We start from the raw sequence: 27518 nt of genomic DNA on the forward strand, positions 1-27518 counted from the left end.
TTGGGAGTTATAAGAAAGGAAAATGCAGGTAGCCTCCGGTTTCTTAAAAGAGTCGTTTGGTGTGAGGTATAAGGTATAATAATCTCAGATAAAATGCATGACTATTTTATCCCGCGTTTGATTGGAGGTATTAGGTAGTCCAATTTATCCAGGAACAAGTCATTCTGAGATAAGTTATTTCATTATGTATATGGAGTGACTTATTCCATCACTAAGGCATAAATGGTGGGATAAATAATCTTAAGACTGCCTAATACCTCCAATCAAACGTGGAATTAAATTGTCCTGCATTTTATTATGAGATTATTATATCTTATACCTCACACCTAACGACTCCTAACTAACATGCAATTTCACCTATGCTATTGTATTGGCACTCACTTAAGCTTTATGGACAGTGGTGGAGCTAGGATTTTTAATAAGGGGTTCAAAATTTGAAGAATTAAACACACGAACTAACCAAAGGGGGTTCAACATTTACTATATATACATAAAAAATAATTTTAACCATGTATAAATAGTAACATTTTTCGTCGAAGGGGGTTCGGATGAACCCCCTAGCAAAAGGTTGGGTCCACCTCTGTTTATGGGTGTGTTAAGTACAGTGTTTTTCAATTTTTCCATGTTTAGTTGCAAAAATTTTGGGAAACAACAACATACCTAATTCCACAAATGGGTTTGGGGAAGATAGGATATATGCAAAATTTACCCCTACCTTTGTAGGATAGAGGCATTTCTGATAGACCCTTAGCTCTAGATCAAACAAGAAAAGAATTCGAAACATTTTCTATAAAAAAAAACCAGTTCTTTTAAAACGAGGACAATGACTTATCTAATGAAAGTAGGCAAAATAAGTTCCACAAATGACATCCCACGTTGATTGTGTCATCTCTATCCTTCAATATACCTCATATCATTATTTATTTTGGTTATATATAAATATTTTTATAATATTTTATTCATATGTCGAACACAAGAAAATAAATAAAAAATTATTTGTCTTTTATAGAAAACATTTTCCTTCTTACCTAACACACTGTTGATGAGGATCCAGAATCAAAAGGACCCCTTTTTAAATATTAAAATGCAATAACCAATACGGTCGTTATGCTTTCACAGCCATAGTTTTTCTCTTTCGTTTTGTTTTGTTATATGATAAATAAATAAATAAATATGTATAGTCAATATTGAACTATCAAACAAAAAGCCATACTGGTCGAAACTTTGAAATTTTAGTAACAAAAGAAATCATTGTGGATAACTATGGGTATATGTCAATATATTTCAAATTTGCCGGCCCAAAGAAGTATATTACTATAATATTTATATCGTTTGAATAGAAATGTCTGCTTATTTTAAATTAATATATCAGGATCAACAAAGAAATTATAAGATGAAAAGTAAGATGTTTGACCTGATGGGCGTAGCCTTGATCACTTTTATTTTTTGAAAAGTAAGATGTTTGATTTCGATAAATAATGTGATTGATTGATAAATTTTTGAACAAAATTAATTTTTCATTTTCACTAATTAATTTCCTTTTTTCTAATATTAACAATAATTTATTAATTCACGAAATTATTTAAAATTCACGTAGAACAAACATGTTCCTTTTGAACAAAAAGTCACCTTCCTTCGATTAATGAAAAGTTTTTCTTCCGTTGCCTTCACATCTATTGATGATTATAAATTTTTAAAGGCTTCGCCATAATTGATACACTGAAAAACAAAATCTTTTACTTCAAAATTCAAACGTTTCTTCTCTTCTTTGCATAAAGTTTTCAAAAAGAAAAACAATAAGTATCATATGATTTACTATGTTTAGTGCGTTCGCTGAAATTCTACAATTTCAATTGTCAATATATTAAAACAGTGTTCCATTCTATTCTGGGAGAAATTAATCCAAACCTTAAGCAAGTGTAAATGGATTAAATTCTTAAAGAAAACAATTTTCTATAGTCAATATTTTTTTTCCTTCATTATATTCATTTCTGTTTATATCTTGAATTGCAAGAATAACATAGTCTACCTAACAATGGGGTTGATTTAACCTTAGCCCAATTTGACATATGAATTTTTTTATTAAAATATTAAAATAATTTATTCATTTGATATGTGAATAAAGACAAAAAAAGATTTGGTAGTTAACCAAATTATAAGAATAAATATAAAATTAAAACTTAGTAAAAGTTGGACGGAGTTGAGCTCTAAGTCATTATGAGTCTGTTTGACTCAGCTAATTTCCGCCCAACGAGTTTTATTACTGTCATTATGCACTCTCACTGATGCTATTTCTACCTCCCCTGCTACAGGCCATAACTTTATAATTTTGCTTCTTTTTTTTAGGTATAATTTTAATTCGTGACTCTTACGATTAAAATTACTTAGCAATTTAGTTTAAGCTCTGATTGCGGTTAAGTATTTTCTGTCCTTACGCTTTATTCTTCTCATATCTATATAGTGAATTCCTCAATATAAGGAAACAAAACATCACACAAATTTCATGTTCCTATCAAGACAAGATACTATAAAGAAGACCACAATGAACTTTAGTTTAACAAAAACACATTAACATTGCAAACATGTCACCCTCCAAATGTTTGCTAATCATGTTCCTTGGATTAATGGTCCTTACCACACTTACTTATGCTGATCAACCCAACAAATATACCAATAATGAGGTTAATTCTGTCTCTAATCAGCCAAACAAGAAAGATTACATAACCGGTGAACCTGATCCTGATCCTGATTATATATATGAGTCTAAATATGAGGAGGATGGTGGATCAATGATGATAGACTTTGAGTCACCTTAATGATCATGTAATAGTAGTATCAAATATGTTTGTATGGTTAAATAAAATGCATTTTTTGGTCCTAATAAAAGGACCAAATTGTTGTAATGAAAAATACCAATATATGAAAAACTATTGTTTTAATACTTCCGTCTGAATATTAATCATTTGTCTGGACTCTTACGCGTAAGTTCTTTGATTTGGATTAAATATTTAGTTCATATTGCTATTTTTACATTCAGAAGGGAGTACGTTCAATGGAATAATTTTTTACATGTATTACCGTTGGAATCATCATTAAAACATTATTTTCCTCCCTTTTTAAATAAAAGTATTGTACTACGATTTCATTTAAAACTACTCTATCTTTAATTATTATTATTTTTAATTCATGACTAATAAAAAAAGGTGTCTACATAATTAAGGGGCCTAAAGACTTTTGCTTTAGTTGCTTTATATTAAAGCCGGCCCTGCTTCTTCTAACTTCTATAAAGCAGAAGATCATCCATTAATTAATTACTTTGTTATAAATATTGATTATGACAATTCATGCATGTTATTTATCATCTTGGTTGTTGGATATTGCAAAAAATATGATTGGATTTGCTTTAGATATTTCAATAAGAGATGAAATATTGATAATTTTCTTGGCAAATCCATACATATATGTACACCTGTTAATTTTATTTGTTTATATATCTGTGTGTATAATATATATTTAATTGTGTACCCTCACAAACATAAGTGCATCTTGGGAGTTGGTTGAACCTACATCTTCCATAATTGCGATCTCAGATTAATTTCAAAATATTTGACCTATATATTTATATTTTCGCTACTGTTCATATCTTTTTATAAATCGGACACGATTATTATCTCTCAATCATCATTAAACGTTTTGCTAGCGCCTACGTAAAGATAATGTTGCCCCCACAATCTTTAAATCTCGAGCTCGCCTCTGATATTAGACTCAATTATTTTATAACAAAAACTCTTTTTGATTCTCTTCATGTCTAATATCTATATTAAAATCAGATTAAACTTAAACTTACGCCAAAAAAATCTTCACTTAAGCCAAAAGAATTTCACTTATAATGACATTGTATGTGTTTTTTTGTCGACAAAAGATATTTCTATCTATGAAATCATTGTACCCTACTACCCATTTCTTCATTCATTTCAAGCCACAAAGATAAAATATGAAAGAAAAAAAAATCTATATTGTTAGAAAAAGACTTTCGAGTATGACTTAAAAAATAAATAAATTTAAGTTAAAAATAAAAAATCAAGTTTAAATAATTTTTAAATTAAAAAATAAAAAGTAGGAGGAATCTATTTTTGATTTTTAACTTATTTTAAATTTATTTTAAGTCATTTTTGACTTAATTTAAGTTATTTTGATATTAGTCAAATATTTCTAAAAGTCAAAAATTGACTTAAAAGTAAGTTTGACCAACTTTTAATCTAATCGGATTACACTCATTGTGATGTTGACCACTTTCTTGAAAACTTAAAAAGCATTAGATTCTTGAAACTAAATCTTGACTGCTTTTTTTTTTAAAGTACTATATAACTCTGATCTCTACTATAAAAATTTCCAATATTAACTCTTGATTGGTTAGTGATTAGTAGCCAAATTATTTATCATTAGAATGAAAATGGCTTTGTTGATTTTAATTAGTGTAGTGTTTAGTGTTTACTTTTGTTCCTTTGTTTCTGCTTATGATCTTGATCCTCTTCAAGATCTATGTGTTGCTGTTCAAGATTCCAATGATTCTGCAGGTAATTAATCACTTACCTATCTTTATTTTATTTTGTGGAGTTTTTCGAATTTAAGTTATATACACTGAATTTTTTTTTTTTTAAAAGTAATACTTTGTTACGAAATTCATTGCTAATCTATCGCTAGATAACTCGTAGTAGTTGATAGGATTTTTTTTATAATTCGTTGTTTTAAATATGATTAGCAATAGATTTTGTTGTTTAGCTACGAGAATTGTCCGCCGCCATTTGTTTTTTAGTGGGTAGTGGAAAGATCTAGTTTAATTTGTGATAACCTTTACACTTGGCACATTTTCATCTTACACAAGACATAATTTTAGATATTGGAGGTCGAGGATTACTGGATTAGGACAAAATAGGTAGTAGGTAGCCGTGTGTGGAGTACTTTTACGAAAGAAGAGGTAGGTAGCTAGTCTCGTCTGTTGAGGTATTACCTATTTGCTTTGTTTATCTTGCTATTCTGTTGTTATTGTTTTCTTGTCTATCATGTTTTTATTACACTTCTTTTGAGTCGAAGGTCTATAGGAAACAACCTATCTATCCCATGAAGGGGGAGGTAACGTTTGCATACATGCTACGCTCCCCAGACTCCAGTTTGTGAAATTACACTGGATATGTTTGTAATGTTGTTCTGTTTGATTCATGTGTTTTGCAGTTTTTGTGAATGGAAGGTTTTGCAAAGACGCAAAGCTAGCAAATGCAGATGATTTCTATGCATCAGGTTTCAATGTAAGTGGAATGCCAACACCAACAAATCTTGGTTTTTCTGTGAATGCATTGAACGTAAATCGAATGCCAGGACTCAACACTCTAGGCATTTCGATGGCTCGTGCTGATCTTGAACCATTTGGATTAATCTCACCTCACATTCATCCTCGAGCAACAGAGCTAATACTGGTATTGGAAGGTACTATCTATGTTGGATTTGTTGTTCCTGATACACGAAATCCTTTCAAATCGAGGCTATTCGATAAGATCTTACATCCAGGGGATGCTTTTGTGATCCCACAAAGTATGGTTCACATTCAATACAATATGGGAACCACAAATGCAACACATTTGAGTAGTTTCAATAGCCAAAATCCTGGAGTACACATGATCCCTTATCAACTCTTTGGTTCAAATCCACCAATTCTTGATGATGTTCTTGTTAAAGGTTTTCAATTGGATAAGAAAGTGATTGAACATCTTCGAGCTCAGTTCTCCTAGAGTTGGATTATATTCACTGCAAATTTAATGAGACAAGTTCTTCTTAGTTCATATTTGTTATTGTAATTTTTTTCAGTAACTTAATGATGTTCTTTTGAAAGTTTTGTTTTGTAATATGACATCTTGTCACACACCTAAAAAGTAAGTGGACTGAATGTGAGGATTAATTCATGTTCATGTCACATATCGTATATCGTACATTAAGGGAGAAACTCTACTTATGTGAGCTTTCTCTACTCAATGGGATCGAATATGAGAACTCGTTAAGGGTGGAGAGATCTTATCGATCTCACCACAGTCCTCCTCTGTGACGGTAAAATTGAAGAAACTAACAACTAGCCACGTTTGTACCATTACTTAAAACAAACCATAATTCCAAATCTGTTCAAACTTTAGCTACCTAAATATTGAAAATAAGAATGAGGACGAGAAACTCAGACTTAAAAAGAAAAATTAGAGAAATCAAATCCGTTACTCGACAATAAGCATAATCACTAAATCACATACCACTATCTCTTTTGATGAAACCATTCTCACATTCACTACTCGATTTATATCCCAAATTAACCTGACCCTATTGCTTGTTCTCGGCTCAATAACTCTTGTCAGCCAAATAACTACTTGTGTAACTTTGATAACCACATTAGACTAGACTTTGTTCATAACAATGCTACAACTTTTCTTTTAAGGTTTTAACATCAACCTCATTATTATATATACAAACATACATAAGTTTAGTCATACATGCTAATTTGAGACATACATATCTTGAGTTTTTTTTTTCAATTTCACAATTGCAATATCAAAAGTGACTAAATTTGCAAATTTCATAAATTTCGATTATAGCCTTTTAGTAGGAATCCCAAATCAACTTCATGTGCTTACATATAACTGAAATGGCTAAACTACAAACTTCGTAAAATTTGACTACGCCTTAAATAGGGATCCCAAAAAGGGCCCTTTTTAAAAATTTGTTCCCCCATAGAAAAACCCCAAGTGACAGTATCGTCTTCATAGCTAAAACCCTAAAAACCCTAATTGCGGCAGAAGCTTCAGAGAAAATTCACAGGACACAACAATGGAGAACAATCAATTGTTAAAAATTTCAGAAATAGAAGGAAGAGGAAGAGGAATTGTTGCTACTCAAACCCTAAAACCTGGACAAATCATCCTCAAAGACTCTCCTCTCCTTCTTTACTCTGCTTCTGTGAAGAACAGCACTTATTGCTCAAATTGCTTCAGGGTAATCCTCCAATCTCCAATTCCTTGCTCATGGTGCACTTCTTCATTCTTCTGTACCTCTAATTGTCAGTCTATAGCTTTATCCTCTTCTCATACTCCTTGGGTTTGCCAATCCTTAACTCACTTAAGAAACACCTTTTCTTCTCATAATAATTTGAATGTAGATCAACAAATTCAAGCTTTTTTTCTTATCTCAGCTTATAATTTAGCAGTGATTTCTCCTTCTTCGTTTCGTGTGCTGTTATCTCTTCAAGGGGATTCGTCATTTGTGTCGGAAAGTGATGTTCTTTTGCTTCATTCTCTTGTTGCTACGTGCCCGTCGTTGAATCTTGGTGAATTTGGGTTCTCTAAGGAGCTTACTGCGGCTCTTTTGGCTAAGGATAAGGTGAATGCATTTGGGTTGATGGAACCTTTTGAGGCTGATAGAGAAAGGGGTGTTAGGGCTTATGGGATTTATCCGATGGCGTCGTTTTTCAATCATGATTGTCTTCCGAATGCGTGTAGGTTTGAGTATGTTGATACGGATGTTAATAGCAGGAGTAATACTGACATGGTTGTTAGGGTGATTCATGATGTTCCTGAGGGGAGGGAGATTTGTTTGAGTTATTTCCCTGTGAATTTTAAGTATTCGGAAAGGCAGCAAAGGTTGAAGGAGGATTATGGTTTTACTTGCAATTGTGATCGGTGTGTGGTTGAGGCTAATTGGTCTGATGGTGAGGATGATGCTATGGATAAGGAGGGTGAGGAAAATGAAGACGAAGCGGAAGAGGATGAAGAGATGGAGGAAGACGTGGATGATGAAGTAAATGTAAATGGCGAGGTGGAGGAGAGGGATCAAGATTTTCCTCACGCGTATTTCTTCCTTAGATACATGTGTAATCGAGAGAATTGCTGGGGTACATTGGCTCCGTTGCCTCCTGATGCATCTCTATCCTCAGTTATGGAATGCAATGTTTGTGGTAATTTGAGCAAATCTGATGAGCTATAAGGTTTGCGCTGGGGACTATTGAAGTATGTCACATTTCCATTTAAGCTAGTTTGTTTCTTGGCAATTTGCTCTTGCATGTTTGTCGTGCTTAGATTTTATGAGCTTAGTTTACTAGAACTTCTTGTCCCTCTGTATTTGGTAGTTCACCTTGGTTTTCCTTTTTGTTAGCTTGTGATCAAGGGCTAAAGTATTGATTTGTGAACCCCTCAATTTTCATGTATACAATCTATAAAACAACCTTGTCTCCATTGAGGCTGGCTTTGAATACTTTATACCATTTCTGTTTAACTTGGAAGATAAGCTGCAAGAGGATTTCAACAAGCCCAAGCCTTCAAGTTATGAGTATCAATTATTGAAGTGTTAATTTTATGATAGAATTTATTATACAAATTGGATATTTGTATCTATGATTCGGATGAAAAGTTTTATCATCGTTGAGCCATCACCAATAAACATGATGGTCGATGGATCACATTAAAGGGGAAGATTTTATACCCGAGTATATACCCGATATATGTTTATACCCCTTAATTATTCCATCAGTTTTTTGTTTACTCTGTTTATAGCCCAATATTGATTATCCCTTAGGAAAAGAGACTCAAATCCAATTAGCAGTATTAGCGTTTACTCTGTTTGTAGCCCAATATTGATTATCCCCTCAATATTGAGATGTGTCCTTTGCAAGGTATCAAGTTAAAGGAAGATTAATTTTTATTCTTAGCGTCTTCGGTAACTCAGGATTAGCAGTAATAGTATTGATGTGGTATCTTAGAAATTAGGTTTTGATAGTTTTTGTAATATAATAGAAAAATTTAAGCCTAACTACTTGAGAGTGCAAAGGGCTAAAGACGATTTATGACCTATGTTGTCTCATAATTCAGTCTATATTGAATGTCAGGCTAGTTTTTTATGAAGTTCCACATTTGATTCATACTAAGATGAGAACATTCATTTGTAGGAGAAGTAACAATCTAGTAAACAAAATTAGGACTACATGCTTAAGTTAATAATTCATTTCTCAATTCAAACTCCAAAATTATATGCGAAAGGAATCTTTTGAATAACGTGAGTCTACGAGGTTGAAGTTAAAGGGGTCTGATCTCATCAATGACACGGTATAAGCAGATGCACACATCAGATAATTGTTTTCTGAGGATGTTACATCTGAACAACCCAGGACAGCTGTACTTACATTGCTGAAAATAATGGTTGGTTACTTCTAATTCTGTACAATCAAGAACTAAATGAATTGTCAATCATTATTTTTTTAGAATATTTACATATATATATAACACCCTCTCATTTACAAATCAGTCAGATTCTTTTTCTCTTTGGTATTATTTAAGAAGTTAGTCAATGGGTGCCTAGAATTCCATCTCTATGAAATTATTAAATCCATTAGGTAAGTAAGCAGATCTAATTAATAAACCATTTCTTTGACTACTGATTATTTTAAAGGTTACTTCTGCATTTAGAAATGAGAACACCTGGACTATTGTTTTGGATAGACAGAAAACACGTATTAAATATAATTTAAAACAGAAACAAAGATATGAAAAACGACTAAATCGGAGTATAAGTATTCACACCTTTCTGGTTGTTTAAAACAATCATAACAAGCCCAAAGCAAACAAACTTGTTTCTAGAAAAAAGTTTGTTTGTTTTGCTAAGAAACCAAACTTTGCTATAACAATGAGGATGTGCTGGTTCATAACAACTTTATCCATCATTGCTTTCTTTCTTTCCCCTGCTTATGCTTATGATCTCAACCCTCTGCAAGATCTATGTGTTGCAGTTAACGACTCTAAAGCTTCGGGTAAATCATCCTTCTATAGTTGTTGTATGCTGTATAATTTCTGTCGTCTGTTAGCTCTTAATATATGAATTACATGCTTAGCTCCAAGCTTGCAAAAGTGGATGATTTCCTTGCTTATGCACATTAACAAAGAGTGTTTAAACCCTTTACCGGCATTAGTTAATTGTCATTAGATCCAATGTCGCTATAAGCTTTAGCGGCATATACTCAAGAGTGTTAAGATGTAATTGTCACTAAAAAAACATATTTAGCGGCAATTAAGTTATTGCCATTAATTAATTGCTGCGTAAGATCATTTTTGGTGTAGTGAATCCACAACATATGCTCACATCAGGTAGTTGTTTATTGACGTTGTTACATCTGAACAACTAGTACAGCTCTACCTACACTCCTGAAAGCATAAGATAGTTGTTTATTGAGGATGTTATATCTGAACAACCATGAAAGCTCCACTTACATCCCTGAAAAGAATGGTTGGTTACTTCTGATTCTGTGTAATCAAGAAATAAATAGACCTTCAATCTCTACTTTTCAAGGCAAGTTCTTCTCTTTATTCAACCCATTTAGGTAATGAAGCTGATCTAATTAATGAACGACTTTTTGACTACTGATTATATTAAAGGTCACTTCTTTGGACTTAAATCTACATTTAGAAATGGGAAAATACCTACACTATCTTTTTGGATCAGATTATAAATAGTCCCACCTTTCTGGTTGTTTGAAGAATATCATAACAAGTCCATAGTAAAACAAACTTGTTTCCAGAAAAAGTTCGGTCTTTCGCTAAGAAACAAACTTTGCTATAACAATGAGGATGTGCTGGTTCTTAACAACTTTAGCCATCATTGCTTTCTTTCTTTCCCCTGCTTATGCTTATGATCTCAACCCTCTACAAGATCTATGTGTTGCAGTTAACGACTCTAAGGCTTCGGGTGAATCATCCTTATATAGTTTTTGTTTGCGAACAAGGCATAATTGTTATCTGTTGTATTAATATTTGAATAATATGCTTAGCCAGTAACGGATCCACATAACAACTTGTGGGTTCACCGGTTAGCTTTTGTTTAGACTGTATATATATTAAGAAATTTACTGAATATCTATAAATATTTGATTGTGAATCTGAACTTATTGTAGGAACTCATTAACTTTTATTTGACTTGTGCAGTTTTAGTGAATGGAAAGATTTGCAAAGACCCGAAGCTTGCAAAAGCGGATGATTTCTTTGCTTCAGGTCTTAATGTTAGGGGAAATGCAGTGCCTCAGTTAGGCTTTGCTGCAAATATTGTGGATGTAAACAAGATGCCTGGACTCAACACTCTTGGTATTTCTATAGTTCGTGCTGACTTGGAACCACAGGGTCTCACTCCACTTCACACGCACCCTCGAGCTACTGAGCTCATAACTATCCTAGAGGGTACTATCTATGCAGGATTTCTTGCCCCTGATGCTGCAAACATCTTTAAGAGTCGTCTCTTCTCTAAAATCATGAATCCTGGTGATGTGTTTGTGATCCCACAGGGGCTTATTCACTTCCAGTATAACGTGGGACACAAAAATGCTACTCTGCTTGCTTCTTTCAACAGTCAAAATCCTGGAATCGTCATGATTCCTAGTACAATCTTTGCTTCAGATCCACCTATTCTGGACGATGTTCTTGCTAAAGGCTTCCGGCTTGATAAGAAAGTGATTAATGAACTTCGAAAGAAATTCTCCTAGATTATGACATTACAAATATGATTTGTGTGTTTACTGGAAGTTGTTTGGAGCGCGATGCTCATCACTAGCGATTTGTGAAAGCGTTGGAATAATACGTTATTCTCTAATTGTATGTATTTTTCCAGTATTTGGAGTGAACTTATTCATTTATGGAAGCTGACATTTCCCTAATTCTTACCATCATGTTGTTAATTTTATGAAAAGCGAAATTAAGTCGATAAATTCGTAATGTAATTAGGGGTGGACATGGTAAGGTAGATATCGAATTTACTTTGTCTATACTTGTGGGTGTTCATTTACATCCCGGTTTTAATTTCTCATTCCTGATTCAATGGATTGATGTGAGGGTACTCATCTCGTCTCTAAAATCTTGAATCCTTGCGTTTGTTCTTGTGGTTCCTTAGGAGGCGTATTCACTTTCAATATAACGTAAGACACAATGTTAGTGCAACATTATTCCACTATTTCAACAACATATCAAGTGAAATCTCACAAAGTGGAGGTTTGGAGAGAGTATAGTGTACGTAGACCTTACCACTACCTTTTGAAGATAGAAAAGCTGTTTCGAAAGATCATTAATTCAAGTGCATCAAATCCAAATAAAAGAAGAAGAAAACAATGAAAGAAAGCATAGCATATGGTTGTATGTTTTAATTAGTGAGTCTTCTCTTCTTCTATGTAGCTTACATTATACAACCAAACTATTTTCCCAACTTCTTCCCCTTCCCAAGAGGGGGATGGAACACGTAACTATCGGATTCAACTGAATTCAACATCTTCGACAAAGGGATATAGGTATATGATGAGAAATTAAAAATATTATAACTTAAAACTTCTGATTAAAAATGAAATGACATTTACCACAACTTTGGGTGCTAAATGATCTAACTATAAATAGTGTTACATCTCCAATAGTTTGACACAACTATAAACAAATTGTCAATTATTGTGAGTTATAGTAATTTTTTCAGTAAAGCTTTTACATTCAAACTCACAATCAAAGTTCAAAAAATCTAAATCATCCATTTATAGTCAACGATTTTTTTGAGCTAAAGCTACAATTAAAATGAGACTGGTGGAGTAATTATTAGCAAATATTAAATTAACACAACATGTTGCGATTAACAATTGATCAATAGTGCACTTTTCTCTCATTTTTCCGAACTTTTTGGCGAAATGTACCAATTGACTAACCTTTGATTGTTTGTAAAGGTATTTGATTTCGACCTGCGATTTATATCAAATCAATAAAATTATCGTAGCAATTAAAAATTAAAGTAAAAATACATCACTTACTCATGGTTTAGCGATAAATGTGTATGTGAAAAAAATAATCTTATATTCATTGATTGATGTAAACATTCGATGCGTAAATTCTTACGTTTAATTTCTACAAATTAACACACTTTTGAATGTGTAAATTTACCATGCATAAGCGTAGAGTTGTGAATAAGTTGACCGTAGACTATTGAATGATTAGAGTATAAATTAAATCACAAGATTCTTGATTAATTGTTACTACTTAAACTTGACCCTGCATTTTAAAATGAGAAAATTGCCTTGACTTTCATTTTTAACAAATGACTAAGATGGGCAAAAGGGATATTAAAATTAAACTTATCAGATCGAACTATAAGTTGGGCGTTTAGTCATAGAAATTAAATACTTTTATTTTATTTTAATTAAAAAATTTAATGTGGAATTAGAATTAGAGTTGTATTTAACCATATTTTTTGCAAAGAATATTTAGAAATAGGTTTAGTGACAAACTAATTGCAGCTCGCACAATACATTGACAATTCCCATCATATGAAAGGACCTTAAGTAGAGTTTGAAGCTATCGTAGATAAGAGTGACAAAGCTTCTATAAGAGACATTTTTTTGTCCAAACAAAAAAGATCTTATTATTTCGAAATCCACAATTCACTATAGATGGATATATCTATATCTGATTTATACAAATTCCTGTCATTTTGCTATTCAATTTAGAAATATGCTCAGTGAAAACCTCTTGATTATCGTCGCATGGCTTATTTTGCTTCCTCAGTAGCTAGCCCCTAGTGTAATCAACACCAAAATCCTTGGTCTATGATAGATAAATGAGGTGAATCTATTGATTGGTCATATCATATAAATCCGAGTTGGATATTTGATCAAACGATAATTTTCAAATAACATGAACAAGAATTCAAAAAAGGTAACCAAATTGGTCGTAACTCCTAAATAGTCGAGTATTAATACAAATATCAAACCCTAACTAAAACTTAAAAAAAAAAAAAAAAAACTCACCAGACATGTGCAGAGAGTAATTGTGAATAAATTGACTATTGACTTTGACCATTGATTAGAGGGAAAAAAGATAATGAGATTAATTAATTGTTACCACTTGAACTTAAACTTGCATTTTAAAAATGAGAAAATTACTAGACTTTGCTTAAGATATATGACTAAGACACCTATAAATAGTACTAGATATCTCTCTTGGAAAAAATAAAAAGTATAACAAGCCAAATTAAGCAAAATAAACTTGTTTCCAAATTTAATATAATTAGACTTTAATTTGTTACAACAATGAGCATGAGGTGGTTAATAACAATTTTAGCCATTGCTACTTTGTTTTCATCCCAATTAGCTTATGCCTATGATGTCAATCCTCTACAAGACATATGTGTTGCAGTTCAAGACTTCAACACTTCTGGTAAATCATCCTTTTATAGTCATCACAACTTCTTTTTTTTTGACAAGTTACATATTTGATCGGTCGACCAACTCATATATATATAAATTAGATATATATTTTACGTATGTTATGTATTTATCGACTATTATTTTGTTTGACAGCTATACAATACATAAAATATCTTCTTCTTTTTTTGTAATTGAGAAATTTTCTAGGGCTAGTGGTGCTTAGTTCCAAAGTCGATGGATAATGTGTCTATACCTTTACCTTTGAAGAAATGTTCACCAATTGTTCCTTTTTAGGACATCTGTTTAGTAAATCATGACCATCGTTTTATTTTACTTGCAACTTATAGACCTCTTGGACTATAATCTAAAGATTTTTTTTGAACAAACTGAAAGACTAATTTTTTTTAAAGTTATTATAAATGTTAGACAACAGTCTAATGTTTTATCTATAAAATTTAATAGTATATGAGAAAAACATTAGATCCGAGTCGAATGTTGTCTAAAAGAATAGTTTTCTAAGAGTAATATTTGCTCAATTTTTAAAAACAGGAATAAAATCTAAGTGGGACAATATACACTTAAGTACTAAGCTTTTACTTATAACAAGTTTGAATCCATGATGTGCAACGTAACTCTCACGTCACGCGCTAAACTCTTACCACTGGACAAAAGCCCTTGGACTTGTAACTTATTTTTATTTTCCTTATTTTATACCATATGTTGTATAATTTGAATTTATGTAATATGTTAATAATATGGTAACATCATTTTACTTCACTTGTGTGCAGTTTTTGTGAATGGAAAGTTTTGCAAAGACCCAAACCTTGCAAAAGTAGATGATTTTTTTACTTCAGGACTTAATGAAAGTGGAAAAGTAGTGAGGCAAATGTATGGTTATTCTGTGCATATTGTTGGTGTAAACAATATGCCAGGACTCAACACTTTAGGCATTTCTATAATTCGTGCTGATTTCGAACCAAAGGGTCTTATCCCACTTCACACGCACTCTCGAGCTACTGAGCTTATAACTATCTTGAAGGGTACACTTTATGCGGGATTTCTTCTACCTTATGAAAACAACTTCTTTAAGAGTCGTCTTTTCTCTAAAATCTTGAATCCTGGTGATGTGTTTGTGATTCCACAAGGGCTTATTCACTTTCAGTATAATGTTGGACGTACAAATGCTACTATACTCGCTACTTACAACAGTCAAAATCCTGGATTTACCATGATTCCTAATATAATATTTGCTTCTGATCCACCTATTATCGACGATGCTCTTGCCAAAGGTTTCCAGCTTGATAAGAAAGTGATTAAACAACTTCGAAAGAAATTTGCCTAGGTTATGTTACTAGAATTATATAATTATGTACTAAATAAATTGTCCTAGGTTATATGTCACTATACAAATGTTGTTGTATGTTGAATAAATTCACCTAGGATGATCACTTGTTTGTTGTATGTTTCAAATTGTTTATGTTCCATCATGTAATTTAGGTTTTTTGTAATAAAGATTCTTGCAAATGTGATAAAAATAAGTAATTATATCCTGTGATGTGATATTTAGTAGCTTCACTTATTTAAATCAAATGTTAAAATATGTTATCGAACTTTGAGAAAACACTTATTTATCATGTCATTTGTTAAAAGTTTGGCTCATCTATGTCATTTCAGTTTGAGAAAAGGTTCATCCATGTCATTATTTGTTAGCTGAAAACAGTTCCGATTTTGCAAAACTATTTTTTACACGTGGTCAAATATGATTAGGCTACGTCATTAATTAAATTATTTTTTGAAAGGGAAAAAGCTCAAATATGCTACCGAACTTTATTAGAGAAGACTCATCTATGTCATCCGTTAAAAATTTTGCTCATGTATGTCATTTCAGTTAACAAATGATGGCATGGATTAGCCTTTTCTCAAATAGAAATGACATAGATGAGCCAAACTTTTAACAGATGGCATAGACGAACCTTTTGTCAATCGGAAGTGGCATATGCGCCTTTCTGTAACAAACCCAATTGCTTACTAAATTGATAGATGAATTTGAACGTGATTACAACTTTAGAATCGTTATTTTTTATACCCAAACTACTGAATTACAATAGAAATATGAAAATAACAAATAACTAACGATAGAGATAAGAAGCTTAGACTCTAGAAGAAGAAGAGAGGACAAACATTTTCTTCATTATGCATAATTCCTAAATCAGTGACCGTTACCCCTTATGATGGAACCATTCTCACACCCACTACTCGACCCGAATTCCAAATTAATCTTGCCCTATTGCTTTTTCTCGGCCCAATAGCTCTTTCCAGTCCAATAACTACTTGTGTGACCTTGGTATTCCTATTGGGTTGGACTTAGTTCATAACACTTTACCCGTTCTAAAATGACAATTTACTAAAGTGACAATTAAGATGGGACGGATGGAGTAATTATTAGCACATACTAAATTAGGACAACGTGTTTAGATTTACAATTGATCAATCGTGAACTTCGCTAAAAAAATTCCAAACTTTTATGCAAAATGTCCCAGTTGACTAACCTTTGATTATTTGTCAAGGTATTTAAATTTGATAATTAAGTATTTATTTCCAAACGTGCTTATAGCTGTGAATAAGTTGACCACTAATTAGAGCACAAAACCATCACAAGATTCTTGATTAATTATTACTTCTTGAACTGGAGGCTTGCATTTTAAAATGAGAAAATTATCTTGACTTCCATTTTTAGCAAATGATAAGTCCGCGTTTGTTCATGAACATTATATATATATTTTTTTTATTTAATTTTTTTGAAGTTGGAATTGGAACTGAAGTTGTGGTTGGCCATAGTTTTTGCAGAGAAAATTTAGAATTTGAATGTAATTAACTTTTTAAAAATATGGTTTATACCCCAAACTTTTAAAAATTAGTAAAATTATCTAACTTGGCTAATTTACCTGAAGTATACACAATTGAATATGCTCTTAAAGAGTAATATCTCAAAATAGATAGTTAAATATAGAGCCGTCAATATGGGCTAGGCCCGTTGGGCCGGCTTGACCTAATTGTAATTTGATAGGGCTGAGCTACGATTTTTGGAGCCCATTTAAGAAAATGATTTTTTAGTTCGGTTTAAATAAGTCTGCCGATTTGTGGGGCTTGAGAAATATGGATAGGGCAGACCTGTGGGCCAAATAAAAATTAATTAAAAAATAAAAATAAAATATAGTATTAAAAATAATAAGAGTCTGAACTCAAAATCTTTTTAAAGTTTGAAATATTACGATTTAAATACAAATTATGTTTATAAAATATGTACAACATAAAATAAAAATTTCCTAAAATTTCTAGGGAATCACTACATAGGCCGTAGCCTATGGAATATTGTGTTTTATTATGATCATTGGAAAACAATTAGGTTAATATTTTATTTAGCTATTTATGCTTTTACTTGAAATCAAACTTAATAAATATTATAAAGATAATTTTATTTGTGGATTTGATTAACAAGTAGTAACACTAACACCATGTAATATTGTCTTGTCGATATTTATGATAATATTTTTAAATTATAATTTAATCTAAAAAATTATTAAAAAATATCCTTTCAAGAAAAGAGGGCGGTAGCCCGCGTACTTGTGGGCTGGGCCGACCATTTTCTGACCCACACCAAAAATGGGCTAGCCTGACCTGATCCGTAAAATTTCAAAGCATGTATGGATTAGCCCGGTGGGGTGGACCAGCTTATATTGACAGCTCTAGTTAAATAATATTTTAATTAGATTTCATATACAAGCTACTACATACTATTACAATCCCCCCCCCCCCCCCAATTTAATTTGAATTTTTTTAAGTTGTAGTTGAAGTTTATGCTTGACTATAGTTTTCGCAAATAATATTTGATTATTTTGAATGAACTTTTCTGTAATAAAAAACATTAAATATAGTTTAAATGAAAATTTTCGAATAAATTTTCAAAAGAAAAATATAGTGAAAATAAAAAATAGTGGGTAAAAAGGTTTTAAGTGTTTTCTAATAGAATTTTTATGATTGGTACCCATTTTCAATAAAGTAAAAAAATCAAAATTATGTGGACTTTATCCTTAAAGAATAATAAACTCTGAAAATTATGTGGACTTTATCCTTTAAATAAAGGAATAATACTAAGACAACTATATATAGCACTAGACAAAGCCCAATTAAGCAAAAAAAAAAAACTTGTTTCAAAATTAATTGAACGTAGACCTTGCTACAAATGAAATCAACAATTAGCATGAGCTGGTTTATAACAATTTTAGCCATTGCTGCTTTGTTTTCATCCCAATTAGCTTATGCCTATGATGTCAATCCTCTACAAGACATATGTGTTGCAGTTCAAGACTCCAACACTTCTGGTAAATCATCCTTTTATAATCATGATAATATTTTAAGTTACACATTTGGTTGATCGACCAACGCTAGTCATATATACATAAATTAGATGTCTATGGTACGTATGTTATATATTTGTTGAATATTATCTTAGGTGACAACTAGGAGTGACAAATGGATGGATTGGATCGGATTTGGAGGATTGAATCACAATCCATACATATAAAATATGGGTAAATGTGGATTCTGTCAAATATAGTTTGATAAAATGATTGTAACACATGATTTTAATCTCTTAAAGCCAAAAAATATTAAATCAAAGCTAAGCTGTTAATACCCCAACCCCTACCACCTCACCCCACCCCACCCAACCCCACCCACCGTTGTAATATTATTTTTAAAAATATAAAAAAATTACCTTGTACCCCCGCCCCATTCCACCCACCCCCACGACCACTCCCCACCCCAATTTTCTTTTCTCAAAAACTTATTTTTTTATTAACTTTTTTTTGAATTTTTTTTTGTCAACCCTACCCCACCAGCCCCACCTCCCCTCAACCCCCCAAAAAAACTTTAAAAAGAAAACAATTAATTTCTTTTTTTTTGAATTTTTCCAACCCTACCTCCCCCCTCCCCCACCCCACCCCAGGACACCTCCCACCCAGAGCCAAAAAATCACAATTTTGTATGTTTTTATTTTCAAGTGCAATTAGGGATTTTTATGATAAGTGAGTGATATATGGATTCTCATGCTTACCCATTTTGTTCATATATTTGTATGAACTTAAATAGGTTGAAGTCCATATTTACCCATTTAAGAAAATATGAGTGATCCATTTAATTTAATATGGAAAAATGGATTCATTTCACTTATATGGACTGAAATTGCCACCCATAGTGACAACTATATTGTATAATAACACCTTTTGTTTTGTCATCGAGAAATCTTAGAGGGTTAATGGCGCACGGTTCAAAGAAAGTCGATAGATAATGTGCCAACACTTCTACCTTTAGAGAATTTTTCACCAATTGTTCCTTTTTAGACATCTATTTAGTAAATGACTATCTTTTTTATTTGACTTATAGTTTATAGACTTCTTAAATTACCGTCTAAAGATTTTTTTTTGAACAAACTGAAAGGCTATTAGACAACAATTTGATGTTTTGTCTATAAATTAAAATTTAGAAATAAATGAGAAAAACATTAGATCCGTGTGTAACGATTGTAAGGATAATTTTCTAATATTTGCTAATGTCCACTTAATTAAGTATAGGCTCAAGTGCTAATTCTCTTTCTTTCCCCCTATTTCAAACAATTATATATGTTGTATAATTTGAGTTTATGTAATATGTTATCTCTTAATATCTTAATAATATGCTAACTTAATTCATTTTATTTTCACTTGTGTAGTTTTTGTGAATGGAAAGATTTGCAAAGACCCAAAGCTTGCAAAAGCAGATGATTTTTTTACTTCAGGTTTTAATATAAGTGGAGAAGTAGTGGATAAAAAATATGGTTATGCTACAAAAATTGTGGATATAAATAATATGCCAGGGCTCAATACTTTAGGCATTTCTATAATTCGCGCTGATTTCGAACCAAAGGGTTTTATTCAATTTCACGCGCACCCTCGAGCTACTGAAATGATACATATCTTGGAGGGTATAATTTATTCGGGATTTCTTCTACTTCTACCTAATGAAGAAAACATCTATAAGAGTCGTCTCTTTGCTAAAATCTTGAATCCTGGTGATGTGTTTGTGATTCCACAAGGGCTTATTCACTTCGCGTATAATGTTGGAAGTACAAATGCTACTTTATTTGCTAGTTTCAACAGTCAAAGTCCCGGATTCATCTTGATTCCTGATATAATCTTTGCTTCTAATCCACCTATTCTCGACGATGCTCTTGTCAAAGGTTTTCAGCTTGATAAGAATGTGATTAAAGAACTTCAAAAGAAATTCTCCTAGATTATGTCACTACAAATGTTGTTTTGTATGTTGAAGAAATTCACCTAGGATATATGATGACTTGTTTGTTTTATGTTTCTAATTATGTAACAAGGTCTTTATTACTAAACAAATATTTGAAAAAAGCTAAGAAGATTCTTGCAAATGTGTGACAAACATACTTTTATATAGCACCTATGTTTTTATTTTTTTTATTTGACGATTCAATATATGACCAATTTAAAAATTCATGGACCATTCAGAAACATCTTAATTAGGATGACATAACATTAAAAATGAAGGGTAGAATGGTGAATGCAATGTTAAGAAATTGACCAAATTCAAAATACTCTTCATAGAATATATAGGTTGTCAATTTTATTGATCACTAAATTATCAACTCACCTAGAACTTAATTAATTTATTTATTCCCTAACTGCATGATATCAAGTATCAATCAACAAGAATTTGATATTAAATTAAGGTAAAATATCAACTTCTAATTTTTCTTTTATTTTAAGTGAGCAAGGTAATATAGATGAATGAGGTTTATATGTCACAAACAAGTTATTATCAATGTGGCTATTTTCAAGAAAGAATAAGTCTATCAAATATAATAAGTAACAAGAAGAAGAAACAATTTGAAAAAAAAAGAAGAGTTCTTTGTAAGAAACTTAATTTCAAAGTTAAATGCATATAGGTAAAAACAAGAGAAAAATAATAAAGTGCAACTTATGCTATATTATTTTTTTTAATCAAGTTTTGATATTTCGTATATTTTTTTGTGTTGTAGTTTCTAGGATTTGATCGCAGATTCCTAATTAAATCTTTTTGTCACAATTTCAGTTTTGAAAAAATGTGTATAAATCAAAAATCCTCATTTTTGACAAACTTAAATGACCAAAATTACTCGGAAATATATTTTCGACATTACTTTGAACCTACTCCAAAAATAATGACTATTTTCGTCACTTCAACATTAAAAAAAATAATATTAAAAATAGTGACAACTTTATATATCTATAAATAGGCTCAGATTTTTCAGTATAAATTCAACTACCTTATTATTAGCTTTTCTATTAATCATCCCTAAAAAAATAATAAGAAAAAAATTTCAATGGCTTTTTGCCTCCTAACAATTATTGTAGTCACTTTTGGTCTTCTTTCTTCCTTTGGTTCTTCATTTGATCCAAACCCTTTTCAAGATTTTTGTGTTGCAGCTACTGATTCCAATACTGCAGGTAAAATTCCACTTCATTCGTTACGAACAATTATATGTAGTTATATTGTTCGATGAAAAGTATGATAATAATATAAAAAAATATTTATATTACAGGGGACGTTAGTATCAGGATAAGAAAAATAATTCCATAATAAAATATGAAAGTATCTTATCCTATACTTGATTGAAATTTTCTATTTCAAGTGAAGTAATCTCGGAACTATTTTTTATTTTAATCTTGGTAATACCATAACAAAATAATCAAATGACAAATATGCCCTTCTTCCATAGCCCTTTTATCAAGGTCTTTTAAGAAAGTTAAGGCTAAAATTGGAAATAGAAACTTGTTTCAAATCAAACACGTGTGTTTTAATTCAATAAATATTTCCAAATATTACAATCCCACTTTATATTTCATATTCATGAACCAAACGTTCCTTCGATCTTCGATCTATAGAAGTTAAACTCTTTTTCTTTTTGTTATAATTTATTTTGCAGTGTTCGTGAATGGAAAAATTTGCAAAGATCCAAAATTGGCCACAGCAGATGATTTCTTTGTTACAGGGCTTAACGTTAGTGGAAATCCTTTACCAGGATTGGGATCGTTTGTAAATTTAGTCGATATAAATCGTCTTGCAGGACTCAACACTCTTGGAATTTCACTTATTCGTATCGATTTTGCACCATATGGCTTAATTCCACCTCACACACACCCTCGTGGCACGGAAATTATTGTTGTCTTAGAGGGTACGCTCTACGTTGGATTTTTGGCTCCGGATACTTCAAATCCATTAAAAACTAAATCATTTACAAAAATATTGAATAAAGGGGATGTATTTGTGTTCCCACAAGGATTAATTCATTTTCAATATAATATTGGAGATACAAATGCAATTGTTTTTGGTGCTTTGAATAGCCAAAATGCTGGGCTAATTGTGGTTGGAAGTGAATTATTTGGAACAAACCCACCACTTGTAGATGATGTTCTTTCAAAAGCATTTCAATTGGACAAGAAAATGGTGAAACAACTTCAAGGATTGTTCTCTTAGTACGTAGCTTGGTTTGTTGGCTATCTGAACTTTCAGCTTGTTTGTGAGGGTTCAATTCCCCTACTTGTAATCTCCCCAGACCCCGTTTCCCTTTCCTCTAATAACCCTAATTTAAATTACAAAAAATGTATACCAAGTGAGAACAATTGGTTGTTTTCATGTAATATGTATTTGTTATCAATTAATTTTGTAATGTTTGAGAGATAACTAAGAACTTTTGAATAGTTGTGTTGATGTTCTTGACAAAAAATCATGATGAATCGTCATAATTTGTTATTAAAACAAATCTAGTGAGAGGTTGATTGGAATAATCTACAAAATTATTATTTGTTTTTTAGAGGAAGAGGATTAAAAGATTAATTGAATCCACATAGAATATAGTAATATCAGTAACGTTTATATATCATAATTTAATTAGTCAGGAAAGGGCAAATTAGAACAAATTGATCAGGCCATGTAACTGATAATACATGTTCACGGAAAACAACATAGCAAATTAATTAAACTCTAGTTTTTAAATTTGTTTTGTTGTACTCTTAGATTTAGATTGTTTTTCTAAGCATTGTATGCATAAGGGTGACTAATTAATTGATATTGTCCGAAATCATAGACTGATCAGGATCTTGAATTGAAACTTCTGTAGAAGGAGGTGGATGGTGATGATGATGGTGGTGGTGATGGTGGTGATGATGGTGGTGGTGATGGTGGTGGTGATGGTGGTGGTGCGGAGGAGTTGGCGGTGGAGGTGGTGGAATAGTTGGGGGTTCTACAGGAGGTGGTGGAATAATTGGGGGTTCTTCCGGAGGTGGTGGAATAGTTGGGGGTTCTGCCGGAGATGGTGAACTACTTGGGGTTTGTGCCGGAGATGGTGAACTACTGGGGGTTTGTGTCGGAGATGGTGAACTACTAGGAGTTTGTGCTGGAGATGGTGAACTACTGGGGGTTTGAGCCGGAGATGGTGAAATACTGGGGGTTTGTGTCGGAGATGGTGAACTACTAGGAGTTTGTGCTGGAGATGGTGAACTACTGGGGGTTTGTGCCGGAGATGGTGAAATACTGGGGGTTTGTGTCGGAGATGGTGAACTACTAGGAGTTTGTGCTGGAGATGGTGAACTACTGGGGGTTTGTGCCGGAGATGGTAAAGTACTGGGGGTTTGTGCCGGAGGTGGCGAACTGCCAGGGGCATCTACTGGAGGTGGGGAACTACCTGGGGCTTCTTCTGGAGGTGGTGGAGTACCGGGGGTTTCTTCTGGAGGTGGTGCAGTACCGGGGGCTTCTTCTGGAGGTTGTGGAGTACCGGGGGCTTCTTCTGGAGGTTGTGGAGTACCTGGGGTTTCTTCTGGAGGTGGTGCAGTACCGGGGGATTCTTCTGGAGGTTGTGGAGTACCTGGGGTTTCTTCCGGAGGTGGTGAAGTAACGGGGGTTTCTTCTGTAGGTGGTGGACTACCTGAGGTTTCTTCTGGAGGTGGTGCACTACCTAAGGTTTCTTCTGGAGGTGGTGCACTACCTGAGGTTTCTTCTGGAGATGGTGAAACAACCGGACTTGCCACATCAGGAGATTCATCCGGAGGAGGAGGGGTAATCGAAAGATCATCAAAAGCAGACAAAAAATTTATTGGGAATTTTTTATCATGAAGGATATCTAGATGATCATCATTAACATTTGGTCCATTTCTAAAGAAGTAGTCTCTTCTTAGGGAAAGAGTTGGAGTAAAAAGCAAGACAAAGCCAAGGAGAAGACAAAGATGTGAATGTGAAATAGCCATTTTTTTTGTGAATCACTAATGAGTTGGCTAATGATGAAAAACTATGAAGAAAACATTGGCTTATATAGTTGAAGAGTGTTTAGTGGAATTAAATTATGCATTATCTCCTCATTGTATTGTGTTTACTTGCATTTACTCCACATTGACTCAAATGTTAGACCATTGGTAGCATTAAAGTACAAGTACTTGAGTCCAATTTACTTGTCATTGTTTTTCATTTATATTCTTAAGAAAACATTAATTAAATAGATACAATAATTTGACTAAATTATCAGTTTTTTTCTTTAATCTCAATTTAATATTACTTTATTTTCCGTTTTATTATTTTTTTTCTCTCCATATTTATTAAGGAAAAAGGTGCAAATTAATAATTTAATTTTCTAAAATAACAGCTATTTTAGATCAATTATTTTAAATATGCACAGCAACTAGAATGAATTAAAGAATGTTTTTAGTTATATTAAAGAAATTTTAAGTCCAATAGACTTTTTAAAATATAGTCTGAACTCATGGTAGAAATCTGGTTGAAATATTGATGATGGTTGTGTGAAAAGGAGTAGGGTCAAACTTCAGAGTTAACGAAAAAAGAGAGGAGGAAATAATATGATTTTAATTTTTAAGCATAATTAGTCAAATAGAAATTTGAAAAGAGTAATTAAACTTTAATGCTACCAACTGTCTAACAAGATTGCATATTATAGATGTCATTAGTATCTTTTATTAACTTTGTTTTAATTTATGTGATATTTTGTAGGAAAATTTACATAAATCATATTAATTCAAGAGTTTATTACTTAGATACACTTTAGTTTGTAATATTATGAATCTTATCAGATTTTGGTGCGTCCACATACGTCCAAATACATGTAATACATGAGGTCAAAATTATGTGTAATTTGTTCTAGATACATTGTGTCCAAGTGAGTTCGCATGTATTTGGTTCGCCTACCTCCCATCTCGTTCTTCACTCTCCTATGCATCTTATAGCCTAGATACATATGAATCACACCGGATACAGACAAAGACATGTATCTAGTGTGATTCACATGTATCTGGATACATAACAAATTTTGTTCGTCCTCCTTCCTATCTCGCTCTCCTCTCTCCCTGTTTTAACGTATTTGGTAGCAAAAATCCATGTATATATCTTCTTCAATATATGACAGAAAGTTCTTTATTAGTAGTAAAATACGTAATATTTTAAAAATATATGTAATAATACTATGTATGGTAGTTGAATATGTCTAATTATGTAGTTTTTCCTATTTTTTACTTTTCGAGATTCAAACTTTTTAATTTTGACTATACATTTGGACATTGAATCTTTTAGTTTTTTAAAATAAAAGATACACATTTGGAAATTACGTAAAAAGTATTGTTCCCTCCATTCCTTTTTACTTGCCACGGTTTCCTTTTAAAGAGTCAAACGATATAAACTTTGACCAATATTTTAAAAATGTATTTTTTTCATCATATTGATATTAGAATAATTGCTACTTATAATACTTATCGTTAATTTTTATATATATTATTTAGATTATCCAAGAAATTATTATTGACAACAAGAACATCTTTTAAGGCCCATTTACTCCAAAATAAAATTATTATGGGAAAATTATGCGGTTAAGCTAACATATACTAGTCAATTAGCTAACATAGCTACAGTTTGCATTAATTACAATTCGAAACTTACTTCTAGCTACAATTACATTCCCTCTCGCCTCTCTTCCTCTCTCTCTCTCCCCTCTATCCGAAATCTCTCTCGCCACTCTCCTCTTTTTTAGTCATCTCTCCCTCGCCTCTCTCCTCTCCCTGCCCAATCTCTCTTCTCTTCTACCAATCTCTCTCACTTTATACAAACACAAATGTGTAATTTGTATTTGTTTTTGTATAAAGAGAGAGAGACGGGATATACAAATACATATCTCTCTACCTATACATGACTTATAATTATACAAATACAAATCTTCTCTTGCCCAGTTCTCTTTTATCTTTCTCTCTCTCGCTTTATACAAACACAAATTATACTCTGTATTTGTATAATTTGTGTTTGTATAAAGTGAGAGAGAGGTTGGATATACAAATACAAACGTTTTAACTTGATTCAATTGTATACGAATTCATATTGTATGCAGGTATACAAATACAATAACTGATACATATACATAGTAGTTACATATATACAATTATCTAAATGATATACATATACAATTCACCTCTAGCTCTCCACTCTCTGCCCTCTCTCGCTTGTTTCGCTCCTCACTCTCCCAATCTCGCTCGCCACTCTCCCCCCTGTAACATGTAGCTATGAATCGTAATTAGCAAACTATAGCTATGGAGCATAATTAAGCTATTTTTGAGTGGCTATATGCGAAAATTCCCCTATTATTATTTGTTCTCAACTAATTATCGTGTGTCCAATTAAATCGTAATTAGCAAATTATAGCTATAGAACATAATTAAGTCTTATGTCTAATTTTCTAATTGAGTTTTCGAAGTGACCTTCTAACAAAGAAATTCCCGTTAATACTCCCTTCTCTCCTCATTTTTAACTATCGCTATAAATTTTTTAAATGATTATTATTTATTATATTAGAATAATTATTTTGAGCTCAAGTGATTATTAAATTGAGGTGAATGGAATATGATCTTATAGGGGAGAGATATGGCTAAAATTATAACTACTTGGACGATAACCTTAAGAGGAATTAAAATTAATGTCAAAGAACAAAAACACTAACCATATAATGCTTTTCTCTATTTTTTTATTTTTAAATGAAAGATACAATTAGCCCCCAAAAGTGTTCACTATAGTCTATAGTCTCATGAATCTAAATTATCTCCGCCAAGTAAATCGTAATTTATAGTTATAGTTATAATTATAATAATAGTACAAAAATTATTTTGAATTAGAAATTTAAAAACTTATTTTC

General features: G+C 32.0%; 6 protein-coding genes across 8 annotated transcripts; 5 read left to right on the top strand and 1 right to left on the bottom strand.

The window, feature by feature from the left end:
- Positions 1 to 4344: 4344 nt before the first annotated feature.
- LOC102591147 (germin-like protein subfamily 1 member 13) lies at positions 4345 to 5957 on the top strand. The gene is made up of 2 exons (XM_006354432.2): positions 4345 to 4577; positions 5233 to 5957. The coding sequence occupies exons 1-2, from the start codon at positions 4448 to 4450 to the stop codon at positions 5784 to 5786; spliced, it is 684 nt and encodes a 227-aa protein (XP_006354494.1). The 5' UTR covers positions 4345 to 4447; the 3' UTR covers positions 5787 to 5957.
- An 804-nt stretch (positions 5958 to 6761) lies between these two features.
- Positions 6762 to 11722, top strand: LOC102591475 (germin-like protein subfamily 1 member 20). Of its 3 annotated transcripts, none has more exons than XM_006354436.2 (2): positions 6762 to 8039; positions 11001 to 11089. In XM_006354436.2, exon 1 carries the CDS (start codon positions 6865 to 6867, stop codon positions 8014 to 8016), a length of 1152 nt encoding a protein of 383 aa, XP_006354498.1. In that variant the 5' UTR covers positions 6762 to 6864; the 3' UTR covers positions 8017 to 8039; positions 11001 to 11089. The 3 variants fall into 3 exon arrangements, with proteins under 3 accessions (XP_006354498.1, XP_006354497.1, XP_006354496.1); XM_006354435.2 differs by lacking the exon at positions 11001 to 11089 and adding an exon at positions 9796 to 9832; XM_006354434.2 differs by lacking the exon at positions 6762 to 8039 and adding an exon at positions 10121 to 10764 and having other exon boundaries at positions 11001 to 11722.
- A 2336-nt stretch (positions 11723 to 14058) lies between these two features.
- LOC102581218 (germin-like protein subfamily 1 member 19) lies at positions 14059 to 15754 on the top strand. Its single transcript, XM_006354481.2, has 2 exons — positions 14059 to 14249; positions 15028 to 15754. Exons 1-2 carry the CDS (start codon positions 14123 to 14125, stop codon positions 15579 to 15581), a joined length of 681 nt encoding a protein of 226 aa, XP_006354543.1. The 5' UTR covers positions 14059 to 14122; the 3' UTR covers positions 15582 to 15754.
- A 2701-nt stretch (positions 15755 to 18455) lies between these two features.
- LOC107061903 (germin-like protein subfamily 1 member 19) lies at positions 18456 to 20569 on the top strand. Its single transcript, XM_015311870.1, has 2 exons — positions 18456 to 18621; positions 20010 to 20569. The coding sequence occupies exons 1-2, from the start codon at positions 18483 to 18485 to the stop codon at positions 20567 to 20569; spliced, it is 699 nt and encodes a 232-aa protein (XP_015167356.1). The 5' UTR covers positions 18456 to 18482.
- Positions 20570 to 21620: 1051 nt separating this feature from the next.
- Positions 21621 to 23043, top strand: LOC102581556 (germin-like protein subfamily 1 member 17). The gene is made up of 2 exons (XM_006354482.2): positions 21621 to 21789; positions 22269 to 23043. Exons 1-2 carry the CDS (start codon positions 21666 to 21668, stop codon positions 22817 to 22819), a joined length of 675 nt encoding a protein of 224 aa, XP_006354544.1. The 5' UTR covers positions 21621 to 21665; the 3' UTR covers positions 22820 to 23043.
- Positions 23044 to 23252: 209 nt separating this feature from the next.
- Positions 23253 to 24585, bottom strand: LOC102581891 (vegetative cell wall protein gp1-like). Its single transcript, XM_006354483.1, has 2 exons — positions 23590 to 24585; positions 23253 to 23279 (listed from the first exon to the last, which is right to left on the bottom strand). Exons 1-2 carry the CDS (start codon positions 24583 to 24585, stop codon positions 23253 to 23255), a joined length of 1023 nt encoding a protein of 340 aa, XP_006354545.1.
- Between the last annotated feature and the right edge of the window lie 2933 nt (positions 24586 to 27518).

Source organism: Solanum tuberosum, unplaced genomic scaffold (assembly GCF_000226075.1).
Source record: "Solanum tuberosum cultivar DM 1-3 516 R44 unplaced genomic scaffold, SolTub_3.0 scf00174, whole genome shotgun sequence".
NCBI classification, from domain to species: domain Eukaryota; kingdom Viridiplantae; phylum Streptophyta; class Magnoliopsida; order Solanales; family Solanaceae; genus Solanum; species Solanum tuberosum.